Raw genomic sequence first — 24,992 nt, forward strand, 5'->3', positions numbered from 1 at the left:
GGTAATGTTGTTGATCAATAATAATATTGGGCCCTGGCCTTTAGCCACAAAACAGAATTCGGAATGAGTGCATCCTTGTTGGAAAGTCCAACGTCGGTTATAATAGGACAACAATCTAACGCATACACTCGTAGCAAATATGAAGGTACACAGATATATAATCCTCGTTCAAAGTCCCAACTACAGCCCTCCTCCACCAAGAATATACTCGATAGCAGAGTGCACGTTACCGCCCGTAGCCAGGAGAGCCCGGACATTCTGAGAGGCGTTTAGGAATCCCATATCTTGCAGTTGCTAACAGCTACTGTCAGTCTAGATAGTAAAGGTGAGAACGCAGTTCGTACCTGGAGTTGAACTTGGAATCTTTCTTCTGGTGGCCGTGCGTCAGCTGGCGCTGGCGGAGCACCCCCGAGACCCCCGAGACCTCCCCCGAACCCTCCCCCAAGACCTCCACCAAGACCACCGAACGGACCACCACCACCCGCAAGGATTTGCTGCATGAGGGCGGGATTGAACGGCGGAAGCCCAGCACCAGCCCCAGTCGCACCAGCCCCGGCTCCTGCGCCGGCTCCAGTGAACATATTAAACGGCGTTGGTGCCGACCCAGCAGTAGAGTCCGTGGCTTGAGTGGCACCGGGACTTGTTGCGCCAGTGTTCGGGACACCAGGCGCGGGGAATCCGCCAGCGCCACCTAACTGTCCGAACGGGTTGCCTAGGGGCCCACCCATGGCTGCCCCACCCATACCGCCTAAACCGCCGCCGCCTTCGAGTATGGATGCCATTTGAAGCATATTGCGCATCTGTTCGGGGCTGGAGCTATAGTAATCGTGCGTGTCAACAAAATTCATATAATATGTTTACGAAGAGGGCTAACAGTAGTTGTCTGAACCGCTCGCTTTGGAAGACTTCTCGTACTTGCGGGCCCATCGCAGCAAGCTGGGGGTTGGAAGCAATGATCTGGTCGATGACTTGTGGGTTAGACATAACACCAGCCATGTGCTGCATGAACTCAGGCGAGTTCATCATAGTTTGCATCTATGGTTCATGATTAGTGGTGGGAGAATAAGGACCGACGGTGACGCACCATGTTCGGGTCATTTGGGTTAAGACCCATGTCCGCAAACGGATTCAGCCCTGCCATTGCGCCGTATCCCATATGACTGTTCAATTGTGTGAGTGGATCGCGAGGGTTCTGTCCCGCTTGCATCGTCGGTAATGGTTGCGGCGTCGTCGATGAAGTTGATGCACCTCCCGATCGTGCAGCGCCCTTGACCATATGGATCGTGTGCGCCGTCTGAATCTTATACACTGAGAGTTGATCCTCGTCCTGCACAACGTCAAAGTGAGAACGGCTCACGAAGGACCAGCTTCAATATGATGTCACCTTTAATACACGCCCTGGAATTCAAAAAATACGCGGTGAGTAGGAATCCTTGGGGGAGAAGGAGCCCGATGCACACCGGAGTAGATCAGCCTTTGTCGGTCTGCCTCGACGTCTGATTTGGCAGCGATTGCCTCCTTCAACTCTCGTACGGTTTTGTCTGTATTGATAGTGATTTGGAGTTTGAGTTCACTGGGACCTAAAGACGGTTCAAGTTTAGTTCTGTAGACTTCTAGACCATAGGTTTTTGCCTGCCTTTAATGTTAACATTTATCTCGGGGGCTGCTGCGTCGTCGGCCATGGTGGTTGGGAATGACTTTGACTAATCCAGCCTCGGAGTGGATGTGCGCTAATCGAGGGGCCCCATTTTTATGACCGCGAGAACCGTGTGCTGACTGTGGGAAGATTGCGGTATCGCCTCATGATACAGGCACTGCCTTCGAAAAGTTCCTCATCATGGACTGGTAAATATACCCAATACTGTACTCACTATCCCGTCCCTTCCCCGAGCACGATGCACCCTATAGACAATGATCAGTAAGTTACACTGTGCGCACACATTGGACTAATTTACTTACTGTACCACTTAGTCCTTGGTCATTCACTGGTGAGCCTGGCGCACACTTCGCTTCTGGTCACCAGGTTTGACGACATCATGGCAGTGATCAAAGTCCAAGGACTGTCTTTCATGCGGTCTGAAAAGTCCTGGCGACCCATAGTATCCGTCGAAATCGACCAGCACCACCGGCACGAAGTAGTTTTGGGATGCGATGGTCAGAACCCGAATCTCAAGTCGCAATTCCTTGTGTCAGCTTCTAAGATTTCCCGCCTTCAAAGCGAACGCTAACATCGCGGTAGACATGGCGCACACCCTGGATCTACGGTCGAAGTGAAGGTCTGGCACCGTTCACAGAGCAAGAAGAAGAAGAAGCGGAATCTTGTCGCAACTTGCTCGCACCCGTTACGCGAGCTTGTGAAGAAGCAGGAGTCGGAACCCCGTGAGTTGTGCTCGCGTTAACCAGTCTTTCAATAACCTATAGACTAGTCCACGGAATAGAATTGGAGCTACGGCTTAATTGCCAGTCAATGACCAAGAAGATGGCTAGTAAGGGGAAACCGCAAAACGGCGCTCACATACAACTCCGCCTACGACCTCCCCCCTCATTTGGCAGCCCCCCGGCATACAATGACATCGATGCGTTCTCAGACTCGGGTTGTGCGAGTAGTTCGTCTTATCAACTATTTCCCTCCATAAAGTTGGCTTATCATACTCTGTAGCATCTACGCTGACGCCTCCACTGACGCCTCCACTTTCGCCGGCAAGCGATAGTTGGAACAACTGGCCCACCGACACTCCCTGCACTGATTCTCCTCACCGTCCATTCATTATTGATACCGACGACGAGTATCCTCTGGAACCCGAGAGTAACGAGAAAGAACCTCTTCTTCAAGAATGCGATTATACCACCGATACAGAAGACCGAGACGATCCTTCCTTCCACGACCCGCTTGCTATCAAGTCAGAACCAGTAGGCACGCTCCGAATATCCGTATCAGACTCTCTCAGCTGGATAGCTGCTTCAATGCTCCCTCAATATACCGAAAAGCCCGAGCGAACCACCGACATATCCCCCGATCTTTCTCGTGCTGAACTCCTTCTGTCAGCGTTTACGATGTACAGCGAACTAAAAGACGCGTGCTTGGACTCTCAGTTTGAGAAGATTTTCACGAGACTCCAAACAGAATGGACATATATCGGTGGCCTGGTGAGTCGAACCTGATCCTTTCGCTTTCACAAATAATTTCTTATGTCGAGTGTAGTTAGTCGCTTTGGCTGCGTGAGTTTCATTGATTCCGATCTCGTCGGAACCCCTCTGTTTACATCGATTACAGTGTCGATACGGCGGTCTTTGCTATCTCTGACGACTCGATATTTGTGGTTGACCCTTATGCACGGAATGCAATCGCTGCCAGTAGCATAGCGTCTGGCCTCGGTATATCCTGCGATGCATGGTTCCTCCTACGCTACAACTGGGCCGACTTACATACTTTCATTGTAAGTTCTTCTCTCGGTCCGCTCGGACATTTTACATCTCACCTTCCATGCAACCCAATTGTAGAACCGCGCCAAAGACGTGTTCGATTCGTATTTCTTCTTCGCCATCTCGGCCCGCGTGCCGTGTTTCTGCATGCTCGTCTCAGCGGTATCCCTCCTCGGTTTCTTGGGCCGTGTGGCGTATAACGTGTGGCCTGAAGGCGTGATCGTCGCTTGTTTCTTCGTGGGGATGCTGATGACGCTCCAGTTCCTTGCGAAAGGCGCTGTACTGTGTGTCCATGCAGCAAGCGGAGTGAGAAGAAGAGTAGTTAGTGGCGTGTCTTGGGCAACCAAAAACAGGTCGGCTATAGTACGCGAGCAGAGCGAGGGGTAGTAGTAGAGCTCCAAGTATTTTTCGAGTTGGATGCACATAACTTATTGTATGATACCTGTATGATCTATGTAGCAAATGTTGTCCGTAGTTGCAACTAGGGAATGGAGCCGTGACATGGAACATTACTGCATATCTAAAATGCTGGGTGGCCGGCCCAAGTATTATCGACGGACTGCTGCTCAATCTCTCTGCCCGAAAGGGATACAGGCGTCAGTCGTGGTTCACAAGATGGTGTCTTGGTGGCATACTCACTGAGTCTGAATTGCGGAAGCTCGAAAGGCCCTGGTGAAGTACAAGATTACAACAGTCTTTCTATCTAGGCAAGTGCACATCCAATGGCAAGCATAACTTTCTCCTGGCGTTGCAGCAGGGTACCAATCAGGGGGTCGTTTGGGTAGTACCCAAGGAGATACGCATTGGCTTCCATCATGGTCAGTGCGAGTACGTCATCTCGGGATCTGAGCGGCGGGAGGATGACTTGATTGCCTTGAAGCTACATAATGTTAGAGACCATAAATCATTAATCATATAGATGTGCTTCACATACCTGGACCTGGCGATCCCAAGGCCGTAATCCTGTAGTAAAAGGTATCTCTCTGAATGTACCCCCAACGGGAAGGAGTCTATTATGGTCCTGGTGAAACTCAATGTGTATATCCGCGAGAGATGATGGATAGCCGCTTACTTTGTAAACATTGGAGGTGAGGTTTGTCAGGCTGACTTGGATGTCCCGAATATCATCGGCGATGCGTGTTAGCGCCGGGTTGAAGGTCGTGTTACTCCAATGAATGAACCAGGCGGCTGCAGTAGGCATCTCATTGAGATTAAGATAGAAATAAATGCTAGTACATGCTTGCTTACGGGCTGCATCCGCATTGTGTGCCATTGAGCGTGCAATGACCGTGTGCTCATATTGGGCACAAGCCATGAAGGCCTCATCATTAACCTGGTTTGCCGTTCCAGCAGGGTAGCCCTCTACTACAAGGAATCTATGTAAGTCGTTCAGGGGTGTGTCACGATGCATGCTTACATTTATTTTGCAACGCCGTCTGGGCAAGGCGGGAAGCAGTTACAACATCGCGAGCGCTAGGCGGGTCGTTGAGTTCGTCAGGCAATATGAGGGCCCCGTAGGAATGGAGGTTATCCTGAACAAGGAGGTCCATGTTGGTGGTCGCGATTTGGGACGCTGACTTCGAATACCATACCCTCTATATCTCTCACGGTCGGCATCAGTCTCCCACGGTTTCAAGTCCACGATTATTCGAATAAAATAGATTTCAAAACTTCAAAGCTTCGAGTACTCAAGTACTCAAGCTCAAGCTTCAAGTATCGCTCGCAGTTTAGGAGACACATCTCATTGGGATGAATGTGAATGAGTCTCTCGGACTCGCAGACTCCTACGATAGGCAAATCGACGCACATCATGATCCAGGCGAGATACGCACCCTACGCGAGCGGCGCAACGCAGATTGCAGCCAGACCAGAAGGTTGCCCCCCGAGATATTGACCAAGATATTTAGTATTCTGGGCACTTTCAACTACGAAGGTCGATATACCCACCTACGGTGGATGGCGGTTACGCACGTCTGCCGCACCTGGCGCAATACTGCATTGAACGAGCCTACGTTGTGGACTGATTTCACCGACATCCATCCCAAATGGATCCAGGAGATCTTTACAAGGTCCAAAGCAGCACCATTGCGCCTGCGGTATGGGTACGATGAATGTTCATCCGATGCTCTCGACCTCGTTGCCGACGCTTTGGTCAAATCACCCGAGCGAATCAGGGAATTACGGGTCGTTGATTACGACGGATCCTTCATTGGCCAGTTGACCCAACCAACTCCATTCTTGGAATCCCTCGCTGTTGAACTCCACGCCCCCGTAAATTTCCCACTAAATTTCCTTGGTGGAGTGGCGCCTCGACTGCGCTCTGTTCAATGCACTGGGACTCTGCCGTTGAAGGCTGGATGGCTTGTAAACCTGCGCAGTCTGGAGTACAATGGGTCGTTGGATTCCCAAGCGCACTGGTTATCAAAGTTAACAACTCTAAAACTTGAACGGGGTGCAACCCACGGTATGAGCATTGACACCCTGCTTTCAGCTATGGAGAGCGCACCCTCGTTGGAATGTCTGTTAGTCGTTGCTGCTTATGATATGGACACCGCTCGCTCCCGTCGTCCGGCGCCCCTCCACCACCACCGCCTGCGCGACATTGCCTTTGACTTCGGCAGCAAATCGAGGATGGCCAAAATATTCAGGCATCTCCGAGTGGACAACATCGAGAAGCTATGCACATCGTGGTCATACAACTTTCAAAATATAGGAATGCTCGAGCATGTGTGCCACTTCTTCAACGCCTGCTACCACGGCGATGAACTACAATATGCTGTTTACGACTTGTCGCGCGGCCTGGAAATGCATAGGGCTCTTGACCCGGCCGGGGAGCACTCACCTAGCCTACTCTTTCGACTCTACGCATGGAACGATCCATCAAAGATCTTGCAGTTGCTTCCGCGATGCGTGCCTCGCATACTTTCAACGCGCCTACACCCGGATATGGAGTCCTTCGCGCTTACGGGATGCGACACTATTGAGGAGCTCCGCATTTCCTCTGGGCAGCTGCGCCGTCATTTTTGTATAAATGGCACTTCTCCTCTTCCTTACCCATCACTTCGGCGGCTGCACTTTGGAGAAGGAGTTGTTGGTCTGGATTCAGAGCAGGTGCACCAGCTCGTAACCTGGCTCACCCCACGGCAGTCAAAAGTCGAAGTCGTCATCAGAGAGGGTGGCATTCCGGCAAGCGCTGTTGAGGCTTTGAATGATGCATCACTCCTCCGTTTCATATGAAATTCTCATTCACCCGGAACAAATGTTGGCGATTTCACCTCATCACCTCATCGTCCGCGGGGTACCTCAACAAACGGTGGCTCGCAAAACGAAAATCAACAGCAAAGATTGAACTCCTTGTCCTCAAAGATTGCTATGTATATATTACTCCGCGTCTTCGATTGCTGCGGATCCGTTTCTTTGACGCTATTGCTATCGCGTGCATGCAACTGCTACAGACGTATTACGGCGCCGCCAATGGGAACAAGTCTATCACAATTGGTATTCCAGGCTTGGTAGTGATATTCTTGTCATTAATGAACATCAGATTCTGCATTGAGGCGGTACGCAAGACTCTACTTACGTAGTTTTCATTCTCCAAAGCGAATCCTTTTCATATACATATGGGCGGCGTCAGTCACGAAAATCATCACGGAGGAGTTTTGGAACCCACGAAATTCCAAAGAACCTGTCGCTTTCGTTGTGGAGAATACGGAGATAGCGCGAAAGTTTTCCTCCGGGTACGGAAGCTGCGTCCAGTGACGTTTGCTGAGGATCAGGCGTGAGGAAATGAAGCACGTACATAGGGGATTTCATCGAAGGAAAACTCGGTCTGATGTCCTACAATTCGACCGCTATGCTTGAGACTTCCAACAGTGGTTTCACTGTACGCAGCGCTGAATGTAAATTCTTGAGCACCTCCGTTATTGAACATGGGAAAATCTTGGGCGAAATCAATCTCTGCGAGAACCCGTCAGGTCCAGGTCAGCTCTATAGACGAAAACCTGACGATAACAGGGAGGCTGGGACATACTTGAGCTGTATAGAATAGTAGATTGATCTAGGCTCGTTGTCTTGGTCCACGACTGCGGCTCCAGTGCAGCAGCGCGCACAGAATCGTCACCTGGTGTCACAGTAAACCTCGTCGGTTCACTGATGTAACACATAGGCTCTGGCGCGACGAGCGTTGCATAGTGTACAAAGATGATATACACGGTGCCTTGGTAGCCAGGGCTAGGTGGACTCTCGGTCGCGTATATGTGTGCGTCTACTCGCCACGAGACACTGAAGAACGTTTTGCCACGGAAGTTGCGCCCATCGAATACGTTGAAGGTTTTCCTTTTGACAAAGGTAAGGCAACACGAGATGAACATACATAAGGCGTACCGCTTGTAGAAACTGGTCCCCAGTGGAGGAACGAGAGTTTCATTGAAAGAACTGTCCATTGATAAGCAAAAGGGGGGGATTTACGAGGGCCTCGAGGTGTACTGTCTGTCTTTAAACTAGTTGGCATGCGAGTAGGTGGGTGTACATACGGACATAATATGACAGGGGACCATGGATGACTTGTGAACAGTGCTATGCACGAGTTGTACGGTCGAGCAATGTCGCCGGTTACTTTATCAGTGTGGTCTACGGCGGTATCGAAGGAAGATCAGTCCTCTGCGGCGCCACAGACGGTCAGTGTTCTTCATCAACATTCAACGATGACTATAACAAGAAAATACTTCCGCATCTCTAGAATACACCGAGTGCCACAAGGTGACATTTTGTGCGAACGGAGCATTGCCTCAGAAGAATACTGTGTTCCGGTCGAGGGCCACTGGAAACCTGGGCGCAGTCATGGGGCTGTCTTCTCACTTATACAAGTGGATAATATCGACGCTAGGTAATTCATTGGGGCTAATATAAGCCAATGTATCCGAACCGACTCCAACAATGAAGAAAGCACTCACCCCACCACCTGGTACTCTCTACCACCAACTGTACGTATGTCGCGTTGCGGTTTGGGAACCATCCACTGACACTCGCTCGGTTGCTAGGAAGCAGTTCGATATCTACGATAATGAAGTTGTAGTTTCGAACTTCACCTTGACATGGCAGGCAGAAATCCACGTGTACGTTATTGGTGGTATCAAACCTGATGACCCAGATTTCGAGGCCAAAGGCGGGGCCATATACGTCGTTGTTTGCCATACCGGAAGCTTAGAAGTCGCTGCAAAGGCCTATGGAGATTTGACCTTCATCTGTGGGATAGATGATGCGGATGGCCTTCCTTATCTGCATTTCCCGTTGACAAATGCCTTTCGCAATACCGACGACCCGAAAGCTGTGACGTGTGCGTTGTTCGACAATACAAGCCACCACTTCGTAACTCTCCTTTTTTGCTAGATTCCTTCGATTTCAGTCAGACCTTCCAGATGCTCAAAGGCAACGCACCTCTATCTTTCAACGCCCAATATTCCATTGACTTCACGCTGGGTTGGTATACTGGGTATTACACCAATTTGAACCCTGGAACCTTAAGGGCGACGTTTAAATTGTCCCAGAGTGGACTAAATGTGCGTGTCATCAGCCGCACCCATTGTTGAGTGCTGACCCGGGATATTTCCTCCAGGAGAGTGTTACGGATCACAATGTTCACGGCGTGTCTGGCTTCCGTTTAACAAAACCGCGAAAACAGATCAATATTTGTAAGCTTCACCTCCTTCATTATAATATGTTTTGCTCAAACCTCGCTTGGCCGTTATCCAGGGTTTTGCATAGGAGAAAAGGGCGATGTGAGTGACCCATGGCTTCATCGTGCATATCTACCAACCTAAACACGGCTGGTTCCCACAGTTCAAGAACGTGACGATCGATCTGGGGTTTTGACATACCTTCCTTTTCCCGTGCTGGTCATCCTAGGCGTGTCCTCTGGCTTCGCATCTTGTAATCGGGCAGACTAAGGCTCCGTGTAGGGGAACGTTCACTACGAACAGTTTCTCTTCAGTAAACATGATTTTGAAACTCGAAAGTCAATATCACCTTCGCATCGCACCTCCGAATTGAACCACTCTACGTGCACCAGGGTTTGAGTATCATCGGCCTCGTACTGCCAACATCTGGTACGGCATAATGCAAGTCCCTGCCTCCGTTCAATTCATCGTCTTCACCCCGAGAAGGAAGAAATTGCCAACGGTAGTCCACGTTGATGCCGGCGGTGAATACATCTGGGGCTGGAGGAGGAGACAAAGGAGAGCCTGGCGTAATGTTAGCGTCGCGATTGGCGATGTGTGCTTTATGTCAAGACAATGCCGCGACAATTATGAGATGGACGTCAATCAGACAGAATAGCAGTCCGCTCTTGTTGAGAAGCGTGGTCAAGGTTGAAGTAAAGCCGCACGGGCTGGTGTCATCGACGTGCATTTCTGTATTCATTGGATTATGTTGTCGAAGGCGAGGCAGCTCATAATGTGCCAACATATATACTACTTGTCGTTGATGGCTAGAGGTAAAGTGAGTGTTGCACCGTCTATCAGTTCTAGGAATTAACGTGTATGGAGCGCAATAACTGACGTTTCAGGAAGGCCAACTCCTTGATATTAGCTTCGGCCAGAGTGGCGCTCTCAAAAACACTCACCCAGCGCATCGAGTTCTCCTTTAAAAGGCACTCTGCAGCGGCCTTCGCTAGCTTCAAGTGGCTTTGTTCCATCGAGGTAGGCTCGAAAACCAGCCTATATACGAGATGATGATAAGTCGATCCATCGAGGTACCGCACAAGCTCTGAGCGTCGTGCAAGATCGAGCCCGAGGGAGAGAAAGAGACCAAGGATCCAAAACGGACGCCCAGTTGCCGAGTCGTATTGTCCAGCAATCGTTTAGTGAGTATGGAGATTGTCGCAGCCGTCTTCGCTTGTCGCAGTGACGCCAATAAGACCGATGCCATCGCGCCCCCATCAACGCCTGAGGCCTGGATATTGAGTATTGAATACTGAGGTACAAGTCCTTGGGACCATTCGGTTTGCCCAAAATTGGGTGCGACGCAGGTTGATTCAATGGTAAACAATAATTAATTGATTCCATGTCCCCTCCAGCCAACTCACCATGCACCACAAGGAATCGACTGTATGAATTAGACATTAGCGCTGAAGACAAGATTCTTGCCACTTAACCGCCACCACCGTTGCCTTTCTGCTTCAACCCTCTAGATTGGGGATGCTCTGGTTATGTGGCTCACAAAGGCCATCACCGCTGCACGAAGTCAGTGCATATCGGGGCGACTCGGAGGTCGTCTTCGACTGCAATGATTGGCTGCATCCATCCCACGTCGTATACGTAACTCGTTTAAACTTCAAGCTGCAAGCTTCAAGTCCGTTCATGTTATGAGGCACTACTCTCGAGTTCGTCTTCCGAATCCTGTGGCCTTCACTTGTGTTCTGCGGGTGAAGCATGGGCGGCGTCGATGTCTGTCTTATATCTATAGGTGCGCAAGAATAAATCTACACAAATAAAACTAAAAATCAATTCCGAGTACAGATTCTAGCACGTTGGCAGGCGGGCATCCTCGACGTTTGCACGTTCCAAGCACGTTCACCCAAATCTGCAGAGCGTTCGGTTTTACGTGGTGGTTTCTCCTTTCGGTCAACGTTTCCTCCGGATCGGAGCGCTGAGCATTAAAAACTTGCACAGCCACATTTGCTCGTTATCTCTTCCTTTCCTTCCCCCACCATCTCTCAAGATGCTTCGTCAATAGCAGCCCGGGAGTGCTCGTATACCTCCCGTGCTATTTCTTTCACTATAGAAATTTTCCTAGAACCTAGACTCTAGAGATTATAGATTCTCGATTTTCCTCAATAGAATGCCTCAACTCGTACAATCTTGCAATTGGTCACCGTCGACGGGGCTGCCAGCTCTCGCGAAGCTAGGTCAAGCAACTACTCCAACCGTCGCACTCGCGCTTCAACAGTTGAGGAATCTCTACTGGCCCACGACGTCCATCCCGCAAGCTCTCGCTATCAAACCTCGTCCCCGACAGAATAAGCCTATGCTCATTTCCCTTCGAAGCAGCGATTTAGTCCCAGATTCTGGTTATGCGTCTGCAGATTCCGACGACGACGGCGAAGACGAGTGCAATTTCCGGGCCCGTGCATCGTCCAAATACCCGCCTGCCACCCCATCGCAGTCATCGATCCCGCATGGTCATATTGACTCCGAAGGGTCAGAGACAGACGACGATATCGATTTGATCCGCTCCGATGTGCTGGAACGTACATTCGCTATCAAGTGGATTACCGGATTCATTTCTCGGTCCGACGTTTGGCTGGCTGCCATAGATGTAGACGCTGACCAGGACGACGAAACAGACGCTCGTTCGCAGCTCGTAGATACCGCATCGCAAATACTTTCTGCGTTCTCTTCTGTCGAACCAGACGACGATGAAGCCGCCTCAATTACAAGGACGTTCTCCTTCTCAGTTGGAGTCGAGGAATCAAAGATGCTCGATGTGCAGCTCAACGATGCCGCCCTGCTTAGCGAAGATCACACATCGGTGGGCCTCCAGAGCTGGGGAAGCGCTATCATCCTCGCCGAACGTCTCTGCAAATCTCCAGACCGTTTCGGCTTCAACATGCCTTCCGGACGAAAACTACGAGTCCTCGAGTTGGGTGCAGGCACTGGCCTTCTTAGTATCGTCGCCGCCAAACTAAGTCCTTCGAGTACCGTCGTTGCAACCGATTACCATCCCGACGTTTTATCCAACCTCTCTTTGAACGTCGACTCGAACTTTCCTCGTGCTCCCTCGCGCGACAGCGTTTCCGTCCACAAGCTCGATTGGGAATCTCCGTCCTTCGAGGCCCCGTTCGATCAACCCTTCGACGTGATCCTCGCTGCCGACGTAGTGTACAATCCCCAACACGCACAGTGGATACACGACTGTGTCGAGCGACTCCTGACGAAGCCTGGAAGCGATGATATTCACAGCAGACGCAGTGGGGATGGTGGAGTCGGTGTCTTCTGGCTGATCATCCCGTTACGCTCTATTGGGAGACATGAAGGGTTATACGAAACGGTGGACGCGGTGTTCGGGGACGCTGAGAGGCAGCGAGGCAGCGAAACGGGGTGGAAGTTAGCGATTCTGGAGAGGCAAGAACTTCAGCGGCACGCAGGGGGCGTCGGGCGAGTTGATGAAGCTGGCTACAGGTTATTCAAGATTGGTTGGGCTAGGGGGTAGTAGAATACTGTCGGGTATTATAATGGTAGGGGTTCAACGGGGGTTAGAAACAATCTTGAAAACATGAACTCGCACAACACCATTCCCAGTCAACCATCATAAGTCAGTTGATGATACGAAATGCCAAAAGACTGGATAGACTCAGGCGGGGTTTTAGTGGGTAGCGACCTTCAAACTCATCAAGAAAATGGATGAACCGGTCCGTCAGAGTCCCACACTCTGTGCATAAAGCATTTCCTTGCGGTGATATATTAACTTTAGCTAGTATCACTAACTGGCACCCTAGCGGGCCAAACGGATCTGACTACACGACGGGTCTGTAAGGCAACTTGGACGTAGTCCAAGTAAAACGCTCCACAAAAAAAAAAAAAGGTGATGACTACGCAAGTCTACATCAGCTCCGAGTCACGAATAAGTTTCGTGGCCTCAGCGGAGCGGGGTGTAATGGCGCATTTGAATGGGATAATGTGCCTATCAATATAAACTCAGTAATGGCCAAACACCCAACACCCCATAAGCTCACATTGTGAAGCCAGGATTGTACCGAATCTCTGGTTCAATATCCCGACCTTCGAGGTCCTTCGCTTTACTGATATCAAAGCAGAAGAGAGTCGATGCGATGTACATAAGGATAGTGTCCATAGCAAAGAAGCGACCGGGGCATATCCTATACGAAGCAGTGAGTAGACATATCGAGGTAGAGGGATAGCAATGTACGAACCGTCGCCCAAATCCGAAGTTAGGGATAGAATCAAGGAGTCGAGGATCAATTCGACCGTCCTTCAAGAATCTTTCTGGCTTGAATTTGTCGGCATCGGGATAGTATTCCTCGTCCCGCAAGAGGGCCCTCCAGGGAAGTCAAATTGAGGCCATTTCCACTTGCGTGCATGTGAATGACCGACATACCAAACATTGGCGAGGACGGTGGCTCCTTTGGGTATAAAATACCCCTTGTACTCATCATCCATCGTTACGCTGTGCGGTGCTCCTGACGGATCAACGTGAGCTTGTCCGCGGTTAGATCATGAGGATGAACTTGCCTAAAGGCAACACAGGTTGCCATCTGGGGTTGTGTGCGATTGATCATAACGGAGCGAGAAGGATGCCAGACGCACCTCAAGACTTCTAACAGGATCGCACGGACATATGGTAAATGTGGCATATCTGCGAACACGGGTAGCCGGGCTCCAAGATAAGCATCTAGCTCTTCTTGTGCTTTGATCTGCACCTCTGGGTGAAGCAGCATCGCTGCAATGAACGTAGAGAGCACCAAAGGGGATGTCTCTGCACCGCCTAGTATACATACCTCAGTTCTAGTAATCATGAGATGAGATTCACACATACCTGCACAAGCCACCCACATCACATCCTTGATAATGTCTTCATCTGGGTGGTTCTCGATACCGTGTTCACCCCTTGCAAGACAGCGAGAAAGGACGCTTGGCTCAGCATTTCCATTGCGCTGAGGAACCATCGTGAGGACGAGTTGATCTTGATCAAGTCACTCACCAGGCGTTCGCAACCTTGCTCGTACGGAGCATTTCTCATAGCCAAGGTGTCAGGTCGCACTCTCTCGGCATAGGCTTTGAAGCCCATTCCCGGGATCCAGGCCGGGATATACTTCAGGATGGGGAGGATGTCCACTATGAAACTTCCTGTAGCAGGGGCTTCGTTGAGTTGTAAAAGCACTTTCTTGGCGCGTGCAATATTGAGATCATGTTCAGCCTCAATCTCCAACCCATACGCGGTGGCGATGATACTCCCAGCGAGAGTGCTTTCATAGACGTCAGGGAAGACCAAAGGCTCGAACCTGAAGCTTACTATTCGATGTGATGAAGGAAGCGGTCTGGGTCGTACAGCAGTCGACGAAGGAAATCGCGGGAAGACCGTAGTTGGTTTGATTGATGATTTAGCGAGTTTGCTGGATTGAATTCTTGCCAGAAGGTACGACGTCGGGCTCGCCAAGCATGACCATACGGCATGTGGCTAGGCATCGATCCCCATCCAAGACTAAAACAATTATAAGAATGAGGGGGAACATAAGCACAATTGGGATATGTCTTTGTCCTCACAGCTCGTGCACCATGACGCTAGGTGGCCTTGGTAGTATAAGAACACCCATACACCAAGAAGCAGTTCCACTGACCTACCTGTCAGAGTAAAGTAGAGAACGCGCCGAGAGGAGGTCGTTCACCGCTTTGTGTGAGTTCAGCACGACGAGAGGGCGTCCGAGGACATTTACATAGATGATGTCCGAATCTAGGATAGTATTAGCTCCTGTGAGCAAATTAGACTAATGTACTTACTATGCATCTTGGACCACTCTAGATATTTCACCCACTGGAGTTGAGAGGGCATGTCGAACATATTGCCAATGATCGGATACCCCTTGGGACCTGGAGGTAAAGGAAGGCGAGCCCTTCGCCGGCGGCAGAGTCCGGCCAAAGACAGCAGAATCGAGCAAGCGACGAAGCAAATATCAAACCACATTAATGAGGATGTCGGACGGAAATGAAGGAGCAGAAGGCCATGATGAGATACCATTTATACGTTTCTGTGCTTGGTAGAATTCAGCCCTTCCACTGAACAATATGGGCGGCGTGGGATGGTGCTGTAGGCTTGCTGCCCCGAGCCTTGCCGTATCACATCAATCGAAAATGTCTGCGAATCCAATGACCCCTCAGAGTAGGATCAGATCGAGGGTGTGCCTCGTTCTTAGGACGATGAGTGCATTGCATCGAGACGGGCTTACGAATCATCAACGACACAAATAACAAAACAGCTTGCCCGTTTTGTATTGCGAGTACGCATCGCTGCAGGGATACCACAGAGTGCTAAATATAGGCCGGGCAACACGTGTATGGGTTTGTGGCTTGTCGCACCAAGGCTCTTCGGCTGCGAATTCAAAACTTCGTATCTTCCAAGTTCTATGTGACCACGCGGACCACAGCTACAAGCGTCAACGTCAACGTCCAATATCGGCGAATCTCTGAAGAGCGCACCACTAAGAATGTCGATTGGAAGCTTGACATCGGGAGATGAAGCAGCAGGCCATTTGATAAAATTCAATGGATTGATAAGGGACGGGAGGTTCCCTCGCCGAAGACGATTTGACATGTTACTCGACGAGTACCACATTGCCGCAGGTGACGTACCAATGAAATGGGACTGCGTATTGTCTCCGCCACTAAAACGTAAGGATGGGATGCGAAACGACCCAGTAATCGCAAACGTTCAAGGATGAGGCCATGAGCACGGTAAAGAGTCAAGGTGTGAGGCATTGAGGCGTTGCTTGTTTCTTTGTCGTTCCTTGTGTCGTTTCGTTGTTGCGTCGAGAGGCCCGCCATCGAGGGTCAGAGGGTATAACGTGTAACACTCAGACCGAGAACGCGCTTTCCGGGCGAAAATCAGCCCGACCTCGGAACTGTAGGCGACGGTACAACTGCCGTCACCACGCAATCCACAAAGTCATCACCTCACCCACGCCTGCGAGCAACCTCAAAAACCTATGACGGACGGAATCAATGTGCCTTCCAAGTTCCAACAGACTGAGACTTCGGAGGACTGAGGCGTGGGTGATTGAAGCAATGTGCAAGGGATGGTTGTATCCACTCGGAGAGATGATAGTGTTAGTCGGGGACAGGGGTGAGCGAGTGCGATAGATGCTTCCGTGGGCGCTAGTAACCCCTATTCCTCTCCGCCCTATCCATTGCTTCGGCGCCTTCAATTCGAGGAATTTCTTCCCTCTTGAAACGCTGGCTGGCCAGCTGGGCGAAACCCCAAAATCAAGGCGATATATCTCGTAGGCGGCTGTTGAGTCTCTTCGTGAAACGGCGTTTGTTACTACGTACCACCTCGTCCTAGCCATGAAAGTGACAGTGATGAATTGTGAATAACTGATGTTTGTATGTACCTCCATGGAATTGGAATGACAGAGGGATTCAAGAGCCAACGACAGCCTTGAAGGTGATATGTGTGTGGGCAGTCGGACCTGGGTAGCCTTGTCAGTGGAGCGCTGGGGCTTGAGGCTTGGGCTTGAGCTTGAGCTTGAAGCTTTGAAGGTCTGCAGGATGTAACGCCGCTCCATTCTGATGACACATTCACTGAGCAAGAATCATCAGGGCAACACTCGTATTCCCGCACGGCGTAGAAAGGACTTATCCGCTACTATACCGTTATATACTACGACGTGTTTACGATTGGACTATTCATTGAACAACAGTCAGCCTGGATTACAAGTACAAGATGGTTATGGTACAACACGGACAGGAAAACAATGCCTGATAAACGACGGACGAGAGGAGGGGTGTACAAGCGAGTCTTATAGCGCGACAACAAAACAAGTATAGCAAAGCAAAGCCAAAAAAAAACAGACAAAATCGAACAACAGAGACAGACGCGATCTAGTCGTCGTCGCCATTTTGAATGGCCCTAAGAAAGGCGCTCGACATCACTCTACCTTCGTCGAAGCTTCTCGTACACGGCGCGATACCACCCTCCGTGGACAGCGCCTTGAGAGTCCCCAGCGTCTTGAAGGCGACCGTAAAGGCAAAGCGAGGGTGCTCTTGATACGCGTACGACGCTGCCACAGATTCAGGATGGGGGGTGAACGCCAACTCCGGCATGGTCGAGTAAAACGACTTGACGAGTCGGGCTAGCGAGGCCTCGTCGCCACTCGCGCTCTTGTTCTTCCCCCTCTTTTTCCTGCGAGTTTCTTCATATGGTGATTTCTTGATATCTTTGAAAGTATCCGTGGCGTAGAGCTTGATGTGTCGCCGAACATGTTCAGCAAGAGAATCAAGCTCGTCTCGAAACGCGGGGAATGACTCCGGTAACATCGCTGCGATCCTTCTGGCACTGAGGTATGGTTCCAGCAACGACACATCGCGTATGTCTCTCGTTTTTTCATCGCACTCGGTGGGGATATGTTCAAATTCTTCAAGGTACTTATCTTTAAGTCCTTGTCCAGCGTCCCTCAAATTATCAAGCACAAATTCCCCTCGAGCTTCCCGTGAAGGTGGGCTTGAGTCATACGAAGGGGGATCCCAAGGCGTCGAATGATTGAACTGGTTTCGGTGACTATCGAAAGACAGTTTCTTAACTTGTAATCCAGTCTTCGGCGCATCTAAGACTGTATTGAACCTGAAGCGAGTGATTCAGCGAATATCGTGACAATCGATGGCGTGTGCCTACATGTACGCCATTAAGATAGCGCTGGGGTGATTGAGCCCGTATTGCCAGACGGCGCAGTCATGGAACTTCGAATACAACCCAACCTTGGAGTCACAAACGTTCAGAAGCAAAATGTCGAAGATGGAACTCTGCGCCTCAGCTTTCGGAACGTTGTTTAGCCTCTGGCAGAATTCCGGGACTTTCTCTACTTGTTTCTCGAAGTGGTCTGCTAAGAAGCTTTCGGGCTCGTCGACGATAGGGTGATTTCGGAACGGCGCAACGATTTCTGGGTCCCAAATTATGACATCTTCGTCGCCGTCGTAGTCTAGAGCCGGTTAGCATTTCTTTTAGCTTCATCAGCAGATAACTCACCGCCACCAGACAAGACGCTCGCCAGTGATCGTGAACCCTTCGTGGGTAGGATAAGGACATCGACGTAGCTTTGGAACTCGTGGACGTCGACAGCCTCCACCTACATGCAAAGAGTCAGCAGGGGAATTAAGGACAATCCAGCTCCACTAACCTTCTGGACGTCTGATGCTAGACGCATAGGATATCTAGAGGATATGTGATCTTAGTACAAGGATATATGGTCATTAGGTATCAGAGCACATGCCTACCAACCTGCATATTGTTGGTTAATAGCTCGCAATTAAGGGCATTCAACAGCAAGGACTTACCAAGACGTCACCTTCCAGCTGGTGTAGGAGTTCTCCCGTGACAGGATGTCGAAATGGGCTTGAGGGCTTGAAATAAACTTGACCTTCTTCCAAGATGCCAATCGGATCTAGACGACACGGTTAGCTATGACACTCCATTAATGGCCTACAGCGTACCAGGTATCATGATAGCAGTCGTAGACTGCATAACTGGGAGCCTGTAATCCTTTGTCGCATTGTCGATTGTATATTTGAAAACGGTGTGAAGTTTTTCATAAAGAAAATGCGACTCGTTGGGTTTAAATCCCGCTTGAATAGCCTCCACAACGGTTTCATGTGCGGTAATAGGGAGACCGCTCCAGCTATTTCGGCCGGTGTAGGCGGGTCGGGCGGGTTCCTCGACGTCGTCGATGTCTCGAACGCCCTCCTCCGCCTCCGCCTCGACTTCGACTCGATCCCGGCCGGAGAGCCCTAACGCCCGGCTCTCCACTCTAGCTACCCGAGCCGCCCTGCCCAAAGCGATGCGCCCTAATCGAGCAACCGCGTGCCAGAGTTGTTCCATCGCCCGTGGGCGTGTCCACTCCATCAGCGGCTGCAACTCCATGCGCAGCCCTTCCTCCAGCTTCCTAACCAACGTCTCGTGCGGAACATGATTATGCGAGAGATTCAGAATGATTTGGATGGAGAGCGAACACGAGTCTGATCGACGGGAAGTGCGCAGGAGATTGAAGATGCGATGCGCTCGATCGAGTGGCCGGGGGAGTTTTATCTTGTTTTGTGAGGGACGTATCCAAATAATGGGGCGGAGGGAAGTATCCGTAGGATGTAGCGCCCAAACACCCTTTGCGCCTGCGATACGACCTTGTACGCCTGCAAGTGGATGCAATGAGATAAATCGCAGACGTGGGCGAATTTAGGAACAGATGCATACAACTCGGAGGAGATTCTAGCCCCATGATGACCTTCAGCACTAGTAGCGCGGTGCGGTTCATAAAGCCACAGCCGTCGGTCATCAACTGATGAGATAACGGCTCGACGCCCGGCTCCAATCCCTCCGTAGCCACTGTGTCACAGATGAATTTCAGAAGGAGGAATAAGAGCATGGAGTAAGGTAAACTTACCCAGATCGGGGAAGTCGAAGTGTATATCTTCGTCGGCGAATTCCAATACTGGGACGGAGTTGGAGAACCCGATCGTGTTTCGGGTGGAGTATTTCGCGATCGGCTGGTTAGCGATCAGGCGAGTATCAGCAATTGGACTCAGATAATTAGCCGAAGGTACGTACCTGCCGGAAGTTCCTCTCGATAGGATTGTGCCACTCGCAAACGGAACTAAAGGTACTGAGACTACTTCCCCCAGAAGTGGTGTCGATACAATAGACGCTGTTGCCGTCCTTTGCGTGATACGGCAGGTACGACGCGCCCATGAAGACGAACCGCTGCCTCAGAAAAGTTCGAACTGCTTGGATGTCCTGCAGAAGGTAATCGTCAGGGATTTTGATCTGAGCTAGGCGTCTCGATCCAAGCATCCTCGAAAAGTAATGCGACCGTCGACTTTCCAGCGGCTCGACGAGGACCTTGAACCCTTCCGCAATTTTATGGAGACGAAAGACGACCTGGATGCGTCCGCCGTACCAGTTGGGACACGATTCCCAATCCCCCATCAACCCGAGGCCGCGCCCCTTCCCCTCCTGCATCGCCTTCTCCTCTCTATCCAACTCGCGCCTAAATTCCATCATGAACAGAGGACTAGATGACCGTTATGATATAAAGACTAACCAGAGCTCGAGGTCAGGCTTCTTCTTCTGCTTTCCCAACATGAGCTCGCCCACTCGCCAGGCAACATCGACGTTATCGCCTTCTAAAAGAGCAGCACCTGTCTTCCTCGACTTGGCGTAGTAATGGCGCTGGGGGTCAACAGACCACGTCGCCGTCTTTCCGTTTCCGTCAATTTCAACCTCCCTCTCCTCTTTCAACTTGGTCTTCACTTCATCCCACGTCCAACGATCCGAAACGACGCCCCGAGCTAACTCAAATTGAACGCCGAACGAGAAGCGATGCTTTCGAGCCAGCGCCTGTACCTCCTCGTCGTACGCAATAGTGCACACCTGAACGCTGTCATCTAGCATGTCCCAGATACCCCCCGAGACACACGATGGCGGCGGAGGAGCCGTGTCTGGCTTCGTAGCTGTTAAATCCGCCATGTCGACGTCAGTTGCCGGCGTCGAAACGGACGTATTGGCGAGAGTTTTAAAGAGGGAGGAAGTTGAAGAGCTTGACGACGAGTGCGAAGTGGTTGGAGGGGCCCTTATTGGGGCGGCCTTCCTTGTTGGCGACGGCCAGGATGGACCCGCATCAGAGTCAGAGTCATTGACGCTCGCTGATCCGCGCATGCCAAATAACTTCGCGCGAACAGCGTCAGGAGACGCTGCCTGTGCAGTTGTTATTTTAGGTCGTGTATGAGACCTCATCGGCGTGGATGGGGCAGCGTACTTGAACGCTTCGATTGGATTGTTGGGAGCTGCTGGGGCAACTTGCGCTAACGATGCAAGGGAAGACGACGATGACGATGTAGAAATCGTGGAGGTCGAAGGCTCCGATGGTGAGATCCGTCTTCGAGGCATCGGCCTATATGGCCTTTTGCCCGCACTCTTCGTGGAACGTGGTGGCCAAAACACACTGCTATCCGGGTCTGAGTCTTCCTCCATTGTGACGTCGACACCGGAGGTCGTTACCTTTGCGGGAACAGAGGAAAATAAATTCGCTCGAATAGAGGCTGGTTCACCTGCGCTGCTGGTGGTTCGTCCAGTGGAGGGTGTTACCGGTACTCGTTCTTCGTCGGAATCGCGAACGGACTTTGATGACCCCCAAGATCTCCCCTTGAGAGAAGATGGCGTAGACAAGTGGGCTGCTGTCGTCTTCGAGAGTGACAATGGGACAGTTGGTAATGTCTGACTCCGTTTCACAGAGCGGTTGTGCGCGATCCTAGTAGAGGATGAGCCTTCGCCCACATCTGCGCGCAAGTCATGGGCCATTTCGACATCATCGTCGGTCTTTCTGCGAGAGACCGAGGAGAACAGTCTCGGTCGAAAATTATCTGGGTCCGCCGCACTCTTCGTTGTTCTTCCACTTGACGGTGTTGAAGGTGCAGTGACCCGAGGCGGCGGAGGAAGCTCATCCGCGTCCGACTCGCTGTCTGATATAGTGATAGCGGTCCGGGCAGACTATGTACCATTATTCCAAAATCCAAACGAACATAGAAACCTGAATCTCACTGTGCCTGCATCGTTTCCGTGTTGCGTAGTGACATACGGGTGACGCGGTGTTCTCGACGTGTAAGTTGAGTCACCCATCTACTGGATCTCAAGCCTTTGAGTCATATTATCTGCCTGTGATAATCACAGAGTACTCACCGGCAGCTCAGCGATGGAGGGGATCCGCTTGATGAGCTAGTAGTATCCGATTGGGCGGTTGCAGGGTCCATCGTGCTGGGCGCGCTGTGAACTTGCCAGTAAACATACGTAAACAGAAGAATGTGCCAGTCGCCGCAACACCATAACACCATAATCGACAGAACAGCAACGAAAACTCCCGGTAAGACAGCAAACAGTGTTTCAGCACAGAAACGATCCAAGTCTGCCTTTCAAACGTAACCCGTTATCTCCTATTAGACGAAGAGGATGATGAAAAGTCCACGAAGAATGCGTGCGCAAAGTTGAACGCCTCTATAGTATTAGAAGAACAAGGAAGGCTACAACCATTATTACCACAACGCAAGGGATACGATCCTGCGCAGAAGGACGACTCAGAGAGCGAGGTCAGTGACTCATTGACGGTTGAACGTTTTAACACGAAAGTAAGACTAGCGCAAAGGGCGAAGGGCAGAAATTCTTGCAAGCAACCGACATGTCGCGAGCAGCGGAGAGGAGCAGCACGAACGCTACGCGACGCAGCACGCGTTCATACAATGTTCCCCAGTCGTGAGAGCGGGATGAGACGGTGTCGTGCTTCACAGCACTCCGCTGACGAAACGGACGGAAGATGACACTTCGATATGAGTGTGCTAGTACAAGTGATGCTGTGGTGGACTCAGTCCAACGGTGCCCGGATCTGGACTATATCTTGCCTTTCCTACTCAATTCTTCCTCTTCCTCTTCCTGGATCTGCGCATCAATCTTGGCTCCCCGTGATGGCTCATTTCCATGGCTCCTGGCAGGTTTCAACGGGTCCTCAATCTCTCTCGGGTTTGGGTTGGTCTCCTCCACTCGTGCATTTTTTTCTGCGGAAGCCTGCCGGTTCGACAACGTGCGATTGTCCCTAGCCAAAGCATCACGTTCAGAGCGATCTCAACGGTATAAATGTGATGTCCAGCATACTTGGAATCAAGATCGTTATGGGCGTTCGGCTTGCCCGCCTCATATCTGGGTGCTTCTTCCTCTTTCTGTGTTCTGCGGTGCGACTTTTGAGACCAACTGGGATCGCATAAAGGCCGAAAAACACGTACCTTTGGTCACCGTCGTTGTAGACCTGGGAATTTCCAACTTTAGAGAGCATGCTCATGATGGGTGTTGTAATTTGGGAGGTTCAATTTTGTTATCGAGCGTATTCATAGACGAGCTTTCTTATATATCGCCCGCCCGCCCCAAGCCTCCGTCATTCCTTCCGGCTGCGACATGATTATGATGTCATCCAACCTGTGCCCCACTTTGCTCGTTGGCTTCGGCATCAGCGCCGCCCTAGGATGGACATTCGGGACGGAGCTCGGTCGGCGTGTGGCTTCGCGCCCGGACTGACTCCAAATTTAGAGCAACCCCAAAGATAGCCTATACGTACAAGCTCACGGCCTTTCTGTGAATAGGCCAGGACACAAGGGACGATGGCTGAGTTTGATCATCACCCTCTTCGCCACCATCCAACCACCATCTCGCCACCGCCGAATTTCACGCACACCGTGTGGTGCATCAGCACGGATTCAGAAGCGGTGCTTCGCGCTGAGTTTCCAAGCATGCATAGCTAGATACAGGATAATAATGTACACGATCCTCAATGAATACGATTATATGATATAGAGAATAAACCGGTGCCGTAGTGGTATACATATCTTACATCCCACGGAAGGGTCCTGTCACTGCGAATCGCGCCGTTAGTTGGCATCGCGAGGGCAGCGGTACCGAGCAACTTACTCTGGAGGTATTTTTGGGTTTCGCAGCGGTACGCGAGAAGAATTTCGTTTTCGTTTGTTTCGCTTTGCTTTGGCGGTCGGCGGCGGTACTGCGTCGCGGCGGACCCCAAGCGTTGTCTTCAAGATCCAGCATTTGTGTCTTTAGATGGGCAAAGCGTTCGGATCAACAGCTGCTCAACATATAAGGTGTTATCCGCGGTTGCTTACATCTATAGAGGCCGTGTCTGCATCCGGTGACAGGCGTAGATAATCGCTTCTGGTGTAGTCTGGAACGACAGCGGACCATGTCCGTGCAACGGCATTGGATGATGGCTAGATGTTCGTTTCGCGAATTGAGCACATGCACGCCGATCATAGAACATCGTGCTCACCGACGTTGGCGGGTTTCTCTGCCAGTTGGATTGTTCATATCCGACGTCAAAATCAATCTACCGAGCCAGATATGTTATTCCTGGTAAATTCTTCGTGATTGCCATCAGTCTAGGCTTACCAAAGTGCTGCATTGGGACTCAATGAAGGATGGGGTAGCAAGGGTGTTCGTGTCGTTCTCCTCGGCTGCACGCTGATTGGTGTACCGTTAATGCCGTAAACTTGCATCATGCGGGGCAAAAGGGACTCACTCGCGATTTCAGCGTACGCCTCACTGCAGACTTGACCGTCGCCTTGAACCCAAGTGTCTTCTTCATGGGCCGGAAGTCTGGTAACGTCGAGTCCTGTACATCCCAAACAACGCTGAGTTCATGGAACGGGAAGGTGAGAGCACTACCCACGGTATGGGGGGTTACCATTGTCTTGGAAGGGGGACAGATGTTGTGGTAGTGGACCTAGGGTAAGGAACTCGCGAAGGGGGGTATACTCCTAGGAATGGAGGTGCTGTCTTAAGTACTTTCAGGCGGGCCGGATCTGCATGAGGGGCAATAGGTGAGGGCTTGGAAACCTTGAACTTCGCGAACATATGACCCAGAGACGCCTGACGGCATTCGGAGGCTTAGCGAGCTATTCGGGCTGCTAACGCATTCCAACGGGAATAAGTCCCCATCCCCATAAGCGGAAAACTGGATAATTGAGACCACAGCATCTTCTGAAGTTGTGTGGTGTCCAACCTTCGGGTGACGTACCAAGCACTTCGGCACGTTGTCGGTCGTTCAAGGTATCTACGGCCACGCTAAAGAAGCACGGCGCAACAGCCTGGTCCATTGCCAGGCTTGATGCTTCGGCTTCTGTCTGTGTGGTGTCAGGACCTTGAAATATATGAGGAAAACATGTGATGGAACGTAACATGGAAATGTATTTTTGGCTGAAGGTAGCGCACCACGTTACTATTTGATCAACTTGGTCAGCACAAAGTGT

At 51.0% G+C, this 24,992-nt stretch overlaps 11 protein-coding genes across 11 annotated transcripts; 4 read left to right on the forward strand and 7 right to left on the reverse strand.

Annotated features, from left to right (window-relative positions):
• Positions 1-180: 180 nt before the first annotated feature.
• Positions 181-1,682, reverse strand: PC9H_002926 (uncharacterized protein; the record flags this gene model as incomplete). The annotated part of the gene is made up of 6 exons (XM_036772526.1): positions 181-294; positions 345-816; positions 875-1,035; positions 1,085-1,327; positions 1,459-1,580; positions 1,637-1,682. The coding sequence occupies 6 exons, from the start codon at positions 1,680-1,682 to the stop codon at positions 181-183; spliced, it is 1,158 nt and encodes a 385-aa protein (XP_036633999.1).
• Positions 1,683-1,911: 229 nt separating this feature from the next.
• Positions 1,912-3,810, forward strand: PC9H_002927 (uncharacterized protein; the record flags this gene model as incomplete). The annotated part of the gene is made up of 8 exons (XM_036772527.1): positions 1,912-1,918; positions 1,972-2,188; positions 2,240-2,379; positions 2,439-2,637; positions 2,712-3,147; positions 3,203-3,219; positions 3,275-3,437; positions 3,502-3,810. 8 exons carry the CDS (start codon positions 1,912-1,914, stop codon positions 3,808-3,810), a joined length of 1,488 nt encoding a protein of 495 aa, XP_036634000.1.
• Positions 3,811-3,943: 133 nt separating this feature from the next.
• On the reverse strand, positions 3,944-4,973 carry PC9H_002928 (uncharacterized protein; the record flags this gene model as incomplete). Its single annotated transcript, XM_036772528.1, has 7 exons — positions 3,944-3,998; positions 4,063-4,081; positions 4,141-4,303; positions 4,358-4,444; positions 4,496-4,611; positions 4,672-4,788; positions 4,841-4,973. 7 exons carry the CDS (start codon positions 4,971-4,973, stop codon positions 3,944-3,946), a joined length of 690 nt encoding a protein of 229 aa, XP_036634001.1.
• A 199-nt stretch (positions 4,974-5,172) lies between these two features.
• PC9H_002929 (uncharacterized protein) lies at positions 5,173-6,660 on the forward strand (the record flags this gene model as incomplete). The annotated part of the gene is made up of 1 exon (XM_036772529.1): positions 5,173-6,660. One exon carries the CDS (start codon positions 5,173-5,175, stop codon positions 6,658-6,660), a length of 1,488 nt encoding a protein of 495 aa, XP_036634002.1.
• Positions 6,661-6,883: 223 nt separating this feature from the next.
• Positions 6,884-7,865, reverse strand: PC9H_002930 (uncharacterized protein; the record flags this gene model as incomplete). The annotated part of the gene is made up of 6 exons (XM_036772530.1): positions 6,884-6,946; positions 7,004-7,029; positions 7,094-7,169; positions 7,223-7,380; positions 7,454-7,758; positions 7,807-7,865. The coding sequence occupies 6 exons, from the start codon at positions 7,863-7,865 to the stop codon at positions 6,884-6,886; spliced, it is 687 nt and encodes a 228-aa protein (XP_036634003.1).
• Positions 7,866-8,358: 493 nt separating this feature from the next.
• On the forward strand, positions 8,359-9,294 carry PC9H_002931 (uncharacterized protein; the record flags this gene model as incomplete). Its single annotated transcript, XM_036772531.1, has 6 exons — positions 8,359-8,405; positions 8,463-8,758; positions 8,812-8,981; positions 9,038-9,113; positions 9,175-9,200; positions 9,262-9,294. 6 exons carry the CDS (start codon positions 8,359-8,361, stop codon positions 9,292-9,294), a joined length of 648 nt encoding a protein of 215 aa, XP_036634004.1.
• Positions 9,295-11,259: 1,965 nt separating this feature from the next.
• PC9H_002932 (uncharacterized protein) lies at positions 11,260-12,630 on the forward strand (the record flags this gene model as incomplete). Its single annotated transcript, XM_036772532.1, has 1 exon — positions 11,260-12,630. The coding sequence occupies one exon, from the start codon at positions 11,260-11,262 to the stop codon at positions 12,628-12,630; it is 1,371 nt and encodes a 456-aa protein (XP_036634005.1).
• A 389-nt stretch (positions 12,631-13,019) lies between these two features.
• Positions 13,020-14,988, reverse strand: PC9H_002933 (uncharacterized protein; the record flags this gene model as incomplete). Its single annotated transcript, XM_036772533.1, has 11 exons — positions 13,020-13,101; positions 13,154-13,297; positions 13,352-13,477; positions 13,537-13,636; positions 13,684-13,923; positions 13,975-14,092; positions 14,140-14,404; positions 14,452-14,640; positions 14,703-14,729; positions 14,781-14,889; positions 14,937-14,988. 11 exons carry the CDS (start codon positions 14,986-14,988, stop codon positions 13,020-13,022), a joined length of 1,452 nt encoding a protein of 483 aa, XP_036634006.1.
• Positions 14,989-17,033: 2,045 nt separating this feature from the next.
• On the reverse strand, positions 17,034-21,770 carry PC9H_002934 (uncharacterized protein; the record flags this gene model as incomplete). Its single annotated transcript, XM_036772534.1, has 11 exons — positions 17,034-17,772; positions 17,824-18,127; positions 18,175-18,274; positions 18,326-18,375; positions 18,479-18,589; positions 18,639-19,331; positions 19,393-19,524; positions 19,583-19,685; positions 19,747-20,209; positions 20,240-21,652; positions 21,736-21,770. 11 exons carry the CDS (start codon positions 21,768-21,770, stop codon positions 17,034-17,036), a joined length of 4,143 nt encoding a protein of 1,380 aa, XP_036634007.1.
• Positions 21,771-22,575: 805 nt separating this feature from the next.
• PC9H_002935 (uncharacterized protein) lies at positions 22,576-23,020 on the reverse strand (the record flags this gene model as incomplete). Its single annotated transcript, XM_036772535.1, has 3 exons — positions 22,576-22,777; positions 22,837-22,908; positions 22,965-23,020. The coding sequence occupies 3 exons, from the start codon at positions 23,018-23,020 to the stop codon at positions 22,576-22,578; spliced, it is 330 nt and encodes a 109-aa protein (XP_036634008.1).
• A 542-nt stretch (positions 23,021-23,562) lies between these two features.
• On the reverse strand, positions 23,563-24,430 carry PC9H_002936 (uncharacterized protein; the record flags this gene model as incomplete). Its single annotated transcript, XM_036772536.1, has 6 exons — positions 23,563-23,781; positions 23,850-23,954; positions 24,014-24,070; positions 24,133-24,204; positions 24,263-24,355; positions 24,413-24,430. 6 exons carry the CDS (start codon positions 24,428-24,430, stop codon positions 23,563-23,565), a joined length of 564 nt encoding a protein of 187 aa, XP_036634009.1.
• Positions 24,431-24,992: the final 562 nt, after the last annotated feature.

Source organism: Pleurotus ostreatus (genome assembly GCF_014466165.1).
Source record: "Pleurotus ostreatus strain PC9 chromosome Unknown scaffold_2, whole genome shotgun sequence".
Classification (NCBI taxonomy): Eukaryota; Fungi; Basidiomycota; class Agaricomycetes; order Agaricales; family Pleurotaceae; genus Pleurotus; species Pleurotus ostreatus.